The sequence below is a fragment of the Spinacia oleracea genome, chromosome 2 (genome assembly GCF_020520425.1).
Source record: "Spinacia oleracea cultivar Varoflay chromosome 2, BTI_SOV_V1, whole genome shotgun sequence".
Lineage (NCBI taxonomy): Eukaryota > Viridiplantae > Streptophyta > Magnoliopsida > Caryophyllales > Amaranthaceae > Spinacia > Spinacia oleracea.
The window spans coordinates 55,957,051-55,970,928 of NC_079488.1; the positions used below are offsets into that span (position 1 = coordinate 55,957,051).

The following is a 13,878-nucleotide window of genomic DNA, read 5'->3' on the forward strand; positions in this document are numbered from 1 at the left end:
ACTAACTAAGCAATGAATATGGAAAGCAAATAAAGGAGACATGACACAGAGAGGTGTTGACGCGGAAAACCCAGGAATAAGGTAAAAAATCGCGGATAGCTATGAGGCTATCAATCCACTAAGTATCCTAAGTAATGTATATGATTGTTTATGCTTTTTGTAAGAATAATAGCTAATACTAAGAATGCTTTAAAGTACGAGAATAATAATTGTTTTAATGCTTGAGAGCTTGAGTTAACTTGTGTCCTCCCATGTTACTGCTCCTCTCCTTTTATACGCAAAAAACAACGGCATCATTGGTTGGAAGGATCCCTAGAAGATAGGGATCTTCTCTTAGCAGTTTCCCATGATCCTCTCCAGTCTTTAACAACTTCCGCAGTCTTTGGCAACTCCTTGGACTAATTCTACTCATGTGACGGCGCAGTGTACTTTGGGCTTTGGGCTTGGATCTTAACCTATCTTCGCTTATTCGTTTATCGATCGTTGTTGGTCCTTTGTCGCCAATACCTCGTCGCTAGTCTTGTGTCGCCTAAGCCTTGTCGTCTAACGTCACACTCAACACGTTCGCTTGACACGATTTTACCTGCGACACGACAATACCTGGTTGACACGACATGATCAAACGTCAGAGCAGTTATGTCGTTAGTCCAAAAAGTGGGATAACAAGCATTATGCACCTGGGTGCATAAACCATATTTTGGTTGGCAAATTGACACGATTCTCTTTGTGGCGCTTCACTTCTGTTATCCCATTTTTTGGACTAACGACATAAACATTTTGACGTTTGATCATGTCGGGTCGACCAGGTATTGTCGTGTCACAGGTTGCGACGCGTCGGGTGAACAGGTCGGACGTGGCAGCAGGCGACGATGTACAAGCGACAAGCGACAGGCGACAAGCGACGAGAGATCAAAAGGAATAGGTTAAGTCCGAAGCCCAAGGCCCAAGATCTAGAGCGCCGTCGGATAGTTGGAATTGGTCAAAAGAGCACCCGAAGATCTCGTACATGGTTGGAGATAAGCAAGAGAAGTGGGGGCAAGAGGAACGAACTGACCCCTAATTTCGTGGGATCTTCTCAACCGATTGAGTCGTTGGATTTAAGCTATATAAACAGGAACCGATGGCCTTCAAGGGACACGTTAACTCAAGCATTCTAGCAATATCAAAGCATTATACACTCTCTAGCCATTAGCAAATAATCACTGTACTCATTTACTTATCCGCAAAGTACTTTTATTTACTTAGTTTCTTAGGATTATATAGTGGATTGGTAGCCTCATAGCTACCCAAGATTTTTCTCCCTATTCCTGGGTTTTCCGCATCAACATCTCCTTGTGTCGTCTCTCTTTTTATCGCTTTCTGCATTTATCTAGTTAGTTAGTGTCAATCCAAGCTAAGTGTCGCCCCTAGACGAAATTTGGCATAAACAGTTTGGCGTCGTCTGTGGGGACATTAGCTAGGTTTTCCAAAAAAGATCCCCTAAAAAAACACCACTTTCAAAATGACTTCTGGAGACATGACACTTGCACAGATGAAAGCGGCCTACGACAAGGCCCAACCCGAGTTGGCTCGTTAGAAGGCGGAGCACGCCCGTGTTGTCGCCCAGAACGAGCTACTCGCTTCTGAGAACCAATACTCCAAAGCCTTAGTAGAGAACTTCAGAAAGAATTAGAGTCCACAAAAAGCAACAAGTACCAGTCGCGTCTCAAACCCGGTGGAATGACAAAGAAGCTGACATTTGAAATGCCCGACGATGAGACCTTTGAAGATCTGATCCCGTTCGATGAGGAGACATTTGAAGAGTTGGGAAAGACCAACGCCTGACCCTGTAACTCGTCGCCTGAACAAGATAGAGTCATATATGAAGAAGCAGTGTTCGCTGATGTTGAAACTGGTGACCAAGCTGCCAGGAACACCTACACCAGTGGAAACAGAACCAACCAGCGGGTACGCAGCATCGCCATTATGTGAAGCGATCGCCAAGGTGACAGCCCCACACCAGCTACAACTACCTATTTGGACCACCCTCTACGACGGAACATCCGACCCCTACAGGCCCGTCAATGTCTACAAGCACTGAATGTGGAAAATCGGCATCCCATTGGACCTGGTCGAACCTGTCATGTGCAAGTTCTTCGGAGGCCCCCTCGACGGAGCAGCTCTGGAGTGGCTCATGAACATCACCCCCGGATCCATATCCTGCCTTGCTGACCTTATCAACGCCTTCTATCAACAGTTCGCTAGCAGCCGTCAACTGGTGAAACAGACGAGTGATCTTTATCGGTTGGTCCAAGCTCCCACCGAGTCGGTACGCGATTACTTTCACCGTTTCAATTGTGAAAAAATTAGTATAAAAAACTGTGATGTCAAGACAGCTATCGAATCCTTCAAAAGAGGCCTCGTCCCCAACTCGGAGTTGTACCGAGAAATCACCAAATACCCCTGTACGACATTCGAGGAGGTCAGATCGAGAGCCTGTGCCCAGATGCGCCTTGAAGACGACGAAGCAACCCGAACGATAGCACCACGATCAGTAGGGGGCAGCAGTGATAGGCGATCATACACCCCGAGGAACAACAGTTGGCGACACCAACCATACAATCGCCAAAACCAGGTACAAAATGTCAATCAATATGATAATACTAACACCGTTTACAGGAATGATTGGGCCGATCACCCCAAAATCTCCGAGTACGGCTTTAACGTCGACATCGGAGGTGGCGTCAACGCCCTTCAAAATGTAGGTGGAAACGTCAGGTGGCCCAAAAAGAGCGACAGACCGGATTCCGTGAAAGACATGAGCAAATGGTGCGAATTCCACCGCGACAACGACCACAAAACCGAGAAGTTCATCTCCCTTAAAAAGGAGGTCGTATATCTTCTGAAATGGGGGCACTTGAAGGAGCTGCTGAGCGACAAAGGGAAGGAGACATACAACAAGGAGAAACTCTCCCAACCCAACCCAGCGTCCAGCAGCGACCGACCGGCCCCACCTAAATTCAACAAAGTGGTAAACGTTATTTCTAGTGGTTTAGATCTTTGTGGACTAACCTCTTCCGCAGCTAAAAAGATTAACAGGGGAGAATCTAGAGCCGTCAAAGAGGGGCAGACCGAGGATGAAATCGCACTCGACAAGTCTCTCGCAGCAATGTCAATCACCTTCGACGACTCAGATTCAGTGGACTCACACCAAGAGCACCATGATGGATTAGTAATGTCGCTCCCAATAGACAACGCTCTAATAAAAAGGATATTGATCGACAATGGCAGTTCGACAAACAAATTGTTCTTGGAGGCCCTACCGGAAATGGGGCTCGAGGAAAAGAACATAGTCAGTGTTAGGTTATGATACATATGAACAACATAAATCATGCGGAAAAACCTTAATGCCAGGATACATATTAATTGCACATAATCATATAATTAGTCTAGGATGCATACACTTTGTAGCGTGCCCTCCCTAGCTGCGCCCGAACCGAACAAGAACAAGTCTTTAGGACTCCAAGTGTCGCCCCTCCGTAGAAAGTCCACAGCACGTCCGGATCCGCCTTAAGCTTGACCAACTAGAATCGCCATTAAGGTTCTTACAATTTCCGGCTATTAGGGTGCAAGTGTTTGGCTGATTTTTGCTTAAAAATCTTACCTTTGAATACTTGAATTCTCGTGTGTAAATTTGTGAACCTAGGCACATATTTATAGAGTCGTGGAAAAGGATTTAGAATCCTATTAGGATACCAATTTGTTTAATTAGAATCTTATTAAAACTCTATTAAACAAATTCTATCTTTATTAGGATTAGGATTTAATCATAGAACAAACTCCATTAGCTTTAGGATTTGTATTGACACAAGCGTTGCACGAGCACGAGCCGCACAGCCTGCGCAAGCCTTGCGGCCACGCGAGCAGCACAACCCGCAACCCACGAGCTCGCGCGCGCATCATGGCCTTGCTGGGTCTGGCCTTGCGCTGGGCCTGGCGAGGCTTTGGCAGTGTTGGTGTTGGGCGCTTGGCTTGCTGGCGCGGGCCTGGCTTCATGCTGGGCCTTCGTCTAGCAAGTCTTGTCCGATGCTAATTCGTACGATGCGCTTCCGATTAAATTCCCGAATCCGGAATTCATTTCCGATACGAACAATATTTAACATTTCCGATTCCGGAATTAATTTCCGTTTCGAACAAATATTTAATATTTCCGTTTCCGGAATTATTTTCCGATTCCGATAATATTTCCGATTCTGACAATATTTCCTTTTCCGGCAGTATTTCCGATTTCAGCAATATTTCCATTTCCGATAATATTTTCCGATACGTACCATGTTTCCGTTTCCGGCAACATCTACGACTTGGATAATATTTATATTTCCGATACGATCCATATTTCTGTTTCCGGCAATATCATCATTTCCGAAGTATTCATTTACTTGCCTTTGACGATCTCAGCTCCCACTGAAACCAAGATCCGTCGATTCCGAATATCCATAGATGGAGTATTTAATGCCATTAAGTACTTGATCCGTTTACGTACTATTTGTGTGACCCTACGGGTTCAGTCAAGAGTAAGTTGTAGATTAATATCATTAATTCCACTTGAACTGAAGCGGCCTCTAGCTAGGCATTCAGCTCACTTGATCTCACTGAATTATTAACTTGTTAATTAATACTGAACCGCATTTATTAGACTTCAACATTAAATGCATACTTGGACCAAGGGCATTATTTCCTTCAGTCTCCCACTTGTCCTTAGGGACAAGTGTGCATTTCCTAATTCCTTTGTCGCTCGATGCTTGCTCTTGAACATAAGGTAAGAGTTGTCATCCTTATTATGTCCAGAGGTATTTCTCGGTTTCAGAGTTCAACTGGTCAAATAAACAGATAATCATAGCCTATGATTCATCTGAGCACAACCATGCATTTTACAGTTTCTAGCTCTCCGAGTGGCCTTGTACAACTTTTAGCATCTCATCCCGATTTATGGGAGGACAATCCCAATCTTGTGATCTTGACATTAGACTTCGTTTGATAGGTGATTACCTGTGCGTTGCCTTTATAGCCTCCTTTTACGGTGCGACAGTTGACAACGTCAAAGTAAGCAGTTCTCAAGCAAGTAATCTCAAATCACTCAGGTATTGAGGATCAGTGTCTAATAATTTTAATGAAATTTACTTATGACAGATTTTCATCTCTTACAGTAAAGTTTCATAGGTCTCTCCGATACTAGTCTTCCCAAAGTAAGTATCTATGCAAATGATTACGACATTGCCATGTCCACATAGTTCAAGAAACAGAACTACTAGCCATCTTGCATTCTAGTCGTCTAACGTTTTCTATGCGTCCATCTTTATAGAAAACTCCGACCAGGGATCATTTTCAACTTTTGACATTCAAGTTCACTTGATAGACATTTCTTAGTCACAGGACTGGTCCTGACAGTCTATCTTGAATATATCGTCAAATTGAAGGGACTCATCAATTAATATTAAACCAAGATTAAATGGAATATGAAAATACATTTCATATATGATAAATGTTCAACCCCAATGTTTTACAACCATGGGCCTCAAACCCATCTTTAAAACAGTTCATGGAATTCAAAGCTATGCTTGATTTCCAGTGCTACAATGTGAGTGTTGCTTCTCACTTGTTGCATAGGTTTAGTTATCATGCTTTGCCAATCTTAATATCCTTTTCATCGAATGTTCCTCTAGATATGATGATAAGATATTTTGAGTATGTTTATTTTGTGATCTAGTCTTTCTTGCTACATTAGTGGTTCTACGCATTTTGCAATGAAGAACCATTAAGTCAACAGACATGTGAACTTCCCAAGTTCAATGAAGAACTCATTAATATAAACAACTCTGTTTTATTGCTTCTTAGGCAATAAGTACTTTTACTTCAACTATTTAGGTTGCTAGTGATGCTTTGTTTGGATTTACTTATCCAAGCAGTTCACAGATATGTGGAAGACTTTCCAGCTGTATCTTAGAACATAGAAATTAATATTTAATTTCCCACGCAACAACTCATGGTTTCCAATCCATGTTGCCATTTCAAAACACGATGCTCTATAGCTCGTCCTTGCCAATGGTTAACTCCAAAGGGATCTTTCTTGATCCTTTGCCAGTGTTTATGCGTGTAGCATCAATATTTAGCATATCTTTATTTCCTTGAATCAAGAACTATTCCTATGTACCTTTTAAAGTACCATAAGTATTCTTGATCTCAATCTAGTTGATGATCTTTACTTAGATCAATAGAGATTGGTATATGTTCGTCATGCCTAAAGTCATACGATACGTTTTTAGCGATCCTCATATTATATCATACATGATAAATTCTTTTGCAGAATTATTCTCAATTGAATTCTATTCATGTAACTTTAGCTTATTCAATTTCAGTAGATACTAAATCCAGCTAAATTCTTTGACATATAATATAGGTTAAGAATCTCACTTAGATCCTTTGATGTTTAACTTAGTAAATGCTTATACATAGTTCAAACATCCTTTACTTAGATTTATTCATATGGGTCGAATGTCTCCAATGGAGTCTTTCGTGTTTGATTTAGTAAATGTCATTACTTAATCCAAAACAATATTATAAGATCTTTGTAAATAGATCTTAATACCCAGTATGTACTAAGTTTCGCCGTGGTCCATCATTGATGAATAATTTCAAATCTAAGTCATTAGCATTTGAATGTTATTTCACAATAGAGAGATATGTGTGCGATACACATAAGACCAATTAAGTTTTATGTACTCCCACTAAACTTCTTATATATCTATAAGAATCATGTACATTTTATGAAACTAAAATACTTATTAGCTTCACTAAAATACAGTTCCAATTCCCAATTGCTTGCTTAAATCCATGCTTAGATTTCATAAGCTAGCATTCATTTCAAGCATTACTTGGATCCACAAATCCTATGACATGTCATTGTAATCCCCCGTAAATTTATAGATTTTATTAATATATTTTAACGTATAGTTTTTTATATTTTAATAGAATTTACGAATTTTAATAATAAATATATAATTATCGTATATTTATTTTAGTTAATTACATTTTAAATTTTTTTTAACGATTTATGAAATCAAAATTATTTTAGAACTTTACATTGAAACGAATTCGTTTTACGAAAACACGTTCGATTAAATTTAGAAAACAATCCTAACCGTATTGGATTCAAACAAACTCAATTCTATTCCTAGCCCAAGTTGACTAAGCCCAAAACAAGTAAGCCCCAAAATTTCTCCTCCCTTCCCTTCCAACTTCACGTGAAACTCAAAACCAAATACACAAAACCCTTCTTCTTGCCATTCACGTAAACCAGCCAAAACCCTCAAAATCTTTGCAGCCGTCGCCGGCTACCATCGCCTGACCGCCGCCTGCACCACCGTATACCTTGCCGTCGGCGCCTCCTCCTTCCCCGGTAACTCCTTCCTCCTTCTCTTCTCCTTCGCCCTTATTTCTTTCTCTGTTGTTTCATCCCTCCTCCTCACTCGCAGTTTCGTTCGCAGCAACCACCACCGCGACCATCCACGACCACCCTTCCTCCTCCACGCCGCCGGTAATCTCTCTCCCCTTCTCCTTCTTTCTTTCTCTTTCTTTCTCCTTTTGCGTGACTCTCTTTCTCACTCGTTGTTTTGTTGCCCGATCCAACAGCCACGTCGCTGAACACCAGCTCTCACCACCACCTTGCTCGCGCAGCCCCTGCATCGTCGCCCAGCCTACGCCGCCGCTGCCGTGCCCCTGCTCGTCGGCAGTCTCTCTCCTCCTCTCCTTATTCTTGGTTATTTCTTAAACCCTAAGTAACTAATTATTTTAATTAAAGTTTGTTAATTTAAATGATGTTCTTGAATCAAATTTATAATTTTTATTGTTGAATATGCTTTTCAGATTTGGGTGTTGTTATTATAAACCAATTAATTTCAGTTGGTTAATTAAAAATTAAGTTAGGGCTTATTCATGATTTATTAATTTGAATTATGTTTTCTTGAATTAAAGTTATGGATTTTGTGATTTAAATTATAAATTTCAGATTATGCAAATTATATAATAAAGTTATTAATTTTCAGATTATCAAATTACTTTGAAATATTAATTTTGATTGTTTAAAGTATGAAATTCAAGGTTTTTGTGATTATAAATCATGGTAGGTTGAGTATGGATTATTGAATTTGTTGTTTTGAGATACTAGGAACGTAGATTGACCTTGGTGAAGCTTTTAAATGAATTTATATTGCTGAAAATTTAAAGTACGATGTTTGCAAAAAGTTTTCAACGAATTTCAATCACTAGTTCAATAATCATGATGCTAGGAAATCAAATGTTTAAGTTTTGATATTGGGGAAGGTTCTAAATATGCTTAGGATGCATTTAGAATGCTTTATTATGGTTGTCAATGATTAGAAATTGATTGGGATTATTTGTTGGTTGTTTTAGGCGGAGAATTATCTTTAGGCGACTTTTGAAAGTGTTAAAGTGGCCTATCAGTTTGTTTACACAAGGTACGTACATACCTGTGTGCTTGGAATGTGTGCTAATTGTTGAAACCATGTTGAATTTTTTGGTGAACTTGGTTGTGTTGGGATTGTTGTTGAACTTGGTTATGTAGATATTATTGACGAACTTGGTTATGTTGAAATTGCATGTTTAATACTGTTGGACGGACATATTGAATTTATATTGCATTATGAGAATTGTAACATGTTAGTATGGATGATTGATACAAACATGTTGGTTGGGAACACTAGATTATTCTATATATGTTGGTTTGGATCGATTGATTGTTGTTCCCTTTCTAGCTTTTCACTACTTTATGAGGGCGGTGGACCTTGTTTAGTAAGTTGAAAACTTATACCCATATACAGGGTTGATCATGGTTAAAGGAAAGGTTGGATAAATTGGAATGAGTCTTGATTGATGCCTTTATGATCACTTACTTAATTCCAAGATAAAAACAGTTGTGAACAAATGTGGATTATACGCCTTATGTGATTGTTGAGTCATAACAGAGTCTCTATTTGTAAATCATGTAAAGTGAAACTGAGTAGCAATAGCTTTAGACTGTGCACGTCTAAAGTGACGGACAAACAGGAGTTGGGGTTCATGGTGGTAGCCCATGGCCTTTTCTGGGACCGGATTGATCACCGTGTTCTATTTTTATTAAAACGTTCCTCGATATCGCAGGTCACTGAGGTTACGGAGTCGCGCCCGTACCTCGTCTTCCTTAGTGAAGACTTCTGGATGGACAACTCGGTCCATTGTCTATTTCAACCAAAATAATATTATTGTCATAAGTCTAGCCTAGTCTAGTCAAGTATGGTCGTCAAATTATCATGTTTTGTCTACCCTTACTTATGTTCATTAGTATCATGTTAGGGTTGTTCGTTTAATAGTATCATGTTAGGATTATTATTGCTTTAGTATGTAGTACTCAGCCTTGCTGATTACGTGCTTTGTTTGTGTGTGTTGATCATGACTATGCCTTATTGATCCTGTGATGACCCATCTTTGGTGAGCAGTCTCTAAGGATCAATAAACGTTGTCCACCTACAGGTTTGAAGATGATGCATCATTGGGATCGGGATTAGAGAGCTTGTAGTTAGATTTGTTTTGTTAAGTGATTTGGTTTGTTAATTTGGATTTGAAATTTGTCGTACTATTCGTATTTCCTTATTTCCGTTAATTGGTTTTTGGACTTAATATGTAATCGATTATTTATGAACCTAAAAGTTAATTTTATGTTTTCCGCTGCAAAATTCTGAATAAGCCGTTACGTTTTCACACGGGCGATAATACTTTGATAATTCTCTATAGTTATATTTATAAAAGAGTTATTTTAGAAAAAGGGAATTGTCGGGGTGTTACAGTCATGTACATAGTTTATTCCAACATTTAATTGAGGAATACGTTTTGTCATCCAATTGCCATATGTACCAATATACAATCATTGCTTGATTTATAGACTTGAGCATTACGATTTTGCATGAGGTTTCAACACAATCCATGCCGTGAATTTGCTTGTAACCTTTAGCAACTAATCTAGCTTTGTGTGTGAACACAATTCCATGTTTGATGGTTTTCATCCTTAAAACAAACTTGCAACCAATAGGTGTGAAACTATTCTTGCAAATCAACAAAATTTCAATTTTGTCATCAAAACATTGAGTATGTTTTTATAGCCTTTAACCAATTAAACATTAAGTCTATATATGGCCTCTAACCATTTTAGGGAATCTATATTTCGTCATAGCTTTCTTACAAGTCAAAAACTGATTAATCTACATGATAATAGTTTGACTGCAAGTTGTAGGTTTCTTCACTATAATAGAAGAATTGCATAGTTTCAGTGACTTGAACTCTATACATGTTTCTTCACTATCTAATAGAAGAATCTCATAGTTTCAGTGACTTGAACTTTATGCCTACTTGGGTATAGAACATCAAACAATAGAATATCAACAGCCACTTGAAAGTCCTTTGAATATTCTATTCTCCTTGAAGCACTTGTAAAGTCCAGCAAGAGATGTCTATTCTTTAAAGCCACTTCTAAAGTCCTTAAAGAATAAGTGTTCGGATTTTCTAAAGAACTTCGAAAAGCCTCCGGAATGTCCGTTTATGTTTGTTGTTCGCCTCGAAGACTTTCGAGGTCTATTTTCTCCCACTTGTCATTTTGGAAACGAATCTCCAAAAGGACATTATTTCGAGCAAACAAACATTATGTTCTCAAAAATTCGTGGTAGAAACAATACCCTTGTGTCTCATTTGAATAAATTACAATGAAACATATATCTATACCTGGGCCTTAGTTTGTTGAATAACAAACACTAAGCTCCCACTGAGTTTAGGAACTCTCTAGATATATTATGAAAATATATTCTCAAATTACTTTTCAAATAGCTTTGACGAATTTGGTTTAGTTTGGTGGTAGTTGAGCATTTTGTTTTAGAAATTATAGGAAAAGTCTTTATGATTCATCATTGATCGAATCAAGTACTAATTGACTACGATCATTCCAACTTAGATATGCCATATCTTATGGAGCTATATCGTGAAATTATAACACACAATCATTGATGATCATTTTTGGTCTCAATTAATCATTAACATGATCTATCCTAGATCTTTATGATTTCTTGCCAAGTGGATTTTATACTTCTGAATCTTTGAACTAGCCAAACAGATTCAAACTTATATCACATTTGAGTAAATAAACCAATATTCACTCAAATCCAGGTGATATAATAAAGTCATAAAATATTTCTTTAGCTTTGAACTCTATTGTCTTAGGTGTTCTAACAATAGTTCATATATTTTGTTACTTTCAACAAGTAAGACTAGCTTGTCTTAAATTGATATAGAAATCAATCAACTTTCAAAAGTCCATCTAAATAGAGCTTTTGAATGTTAACTTGTTGATATGGTCTAAGCAACAATGCGAAAGATTAGTGGAACTCAAATCAAGGGGTTGATTTGAACCTAGTAAAGTTTTTATTGTTAAAGAGTTGTTTGTTTTTAATCAAGCATATTGACTCAAACCGTAAATGACCATTTCATTCAAATAAACAAACAAACAAGCATTTTTTTCGTTCTTCTGAATGTGAGTCTTGCTGTGTTTGAAGCAGAAATTTAGGTATGCTGATTATGGAACAAAATAGCCATTAAGTTCCAGCCTTTGAAAGGACTTAAAACAAACTAGATGACCCTACAACTAATGTAGCATTGCCATGCTTCATTTCCCACTTGTAGGCCATTAGTGTAGCCTAGCTTCCATTGTTTGAGTTATTACCAAAGTAAGAACACAAGCGGTATATGATACCAAGGAATTTTGATTGCTAGGTCACTTTTCTTTAAACATAAACTGTAAGGTAGAAATGGAACTGTAAATTCCTTTCATTTGTTCCTTGTTTTCCTATTTCTTGTACCCTTTCTTATAGCCTTAAGAATTGAATTCTCTAGTGTTGACTTTTATACTTTGTTTAGACATGTCCAATGTCACTCCAACAAAGTTCTTACCATTTTATTTATGTTGAATATTTGTTTCAACTAGATGATCTTACCAGAAGCTTCTAAAGTTCTCTAAGCATCGATCTATTCGAATGTCTAGGGACTAGACTCATTCGAGAATTTAAGTGGATAAAGATATTAGGTTGTTAACCATTGGTAAAGCTGAGCGTTTAAACTCAATGCTTTATGATCTCAAAACTACATTGTATTTTGAATTCACAAGCACCAATCGGTTTGCCTTTCGACTTTGATACTCGAAAACAACCATAAAAGTCGCTATAAGAAACGTACATTTAAATTGCTCATTTTCTCTCATTTCCGTGAATCGTTCTTGGATTCACTACCAATCGAGGAAATTTACTGTTACCTTTCTAAAAGGATTTACTGCAGTGCAAGATATTTAATTATAAATAATAATTAAAACATACATTGAAGCATGCAAAGTCTAAACATTTATCATGAGAAATAACTTGAAAATTAAAGCAATCATGCAATTTAAACAAGTCATTGGCATTTTATTCAAATTTATTGTTCCGGCATGTGTGAATAAAATGATTCCAAGACCCTAAAATCATTGAAGAATTAAGCACATTATGTATTTTGACTCAATTCTAAAATATTTTAGGTAAGCAAAAGCCTTTTGCTAATAGTCTAGAAACTACTCTTGGTTGATAGGTACGTCTAAGAACTTATTAGGTAAACCTATCAATTTTTCCACGACATAAAAGGACTCCTTACTTATATCGTTGAGTTTCACCAAAACTAACATGTACTCACAATTATTTGTATACCTTACCCCTTTAAGATCAATAATTAACACCTCGCTGAGCGTAAAACTATTACTAGATTGATGTAAAGGTTATCCAAGTAAGTGTTATTTTGGCATGACACCTTTTAACTCAATTTTTAAACTTTGGAACTTAAGGCTCTTACTATGTTGGTTAGATTTTAAGTGAACTAAAATCATTAATCATGCAACATAATCAAGCCATAATCTCATGCATAATTAAGACATATTTAAAGCAATAAATAACTTAAAGCATGCATAAGATAAATGTGATCTAGTATGGCCCGACTTTATCTTGAAGCTTCAACTTCAAAGTCCGTCTTGAAAATGGATTGGAAACTCCATCTTGAATTTCACCATGGGAGGCGCCATTTTCTTCAAATAGGATAAGCTATAATTAAACTAATTACAACTATTTGATGTTACGCAGACCATTTTTGAATTGAAAAACAAACTTTGGTGCATTAGACCAATTACATTCAAATTAATGGTACGCATACCATATTTTCTATCCTATTTGGGCCATACTAGTCACTTCATAACCTGCAAAATAGTACATATACAATATATACCATTCACCCATTCATTATCATGAATGGCCCACATAGCTGGTTAGTAAAACATGTTATGCATCACATAAATATTTGCAGCAATTAATCAAGGGCACCAATAATCTACCAATTATTCAGTCCTTATTAATTCTAATCAAGTTGTTTTAACCTTAAAGGATTATAGACCTAATCAAGAGTTTATGACTAAAAATGCTCCCACTTAAACCAATAACTTTATATGCTTTACTAATTTTAAACATAAAAGTGTATTTATAGTCTAACCGGAAACATACAAGTTTAATTAAAATTTAAAGCTCATATAAAATTATAATCGAATCCATTAATTTAATTTATTTTCAGTTGAATTAAACGAATTTAAATTAATTCAAGGTTAAATTTTAGTAAAATAATTAGTATAAATTAAAATTTATAATAATTATAATAATCACAATTAAATCCCGAGAAAACAATTTAAATTATTAATTTTAAAATTAATTAAAATTATTTCCGAACTGAAAATTCAAA

General features: G+C 37.2%; 1 protein-coding gene across 1 annotated transcript; it reads left to right on the forward strand.

Moving 5' to 3' along the window:
- Positions 1-2,080: 2,080 nt before the first annotated feature.
- On the forward strand, positions 2,081-3,349 carry LOC110798572 (uncharacterized). Its single transcript, XM_022003756.2, has one exon. The coding sequence runs from the start codon at positions 2,081-2,083 to the stop codon at positions 3,347-3,349; it is 1,269 nt and encodes a 422-aa protein (XP_021859448.2).
- The last annotated feature ends 10,529 nt before the right edge of the window (positions 3,350-13,878 follow it).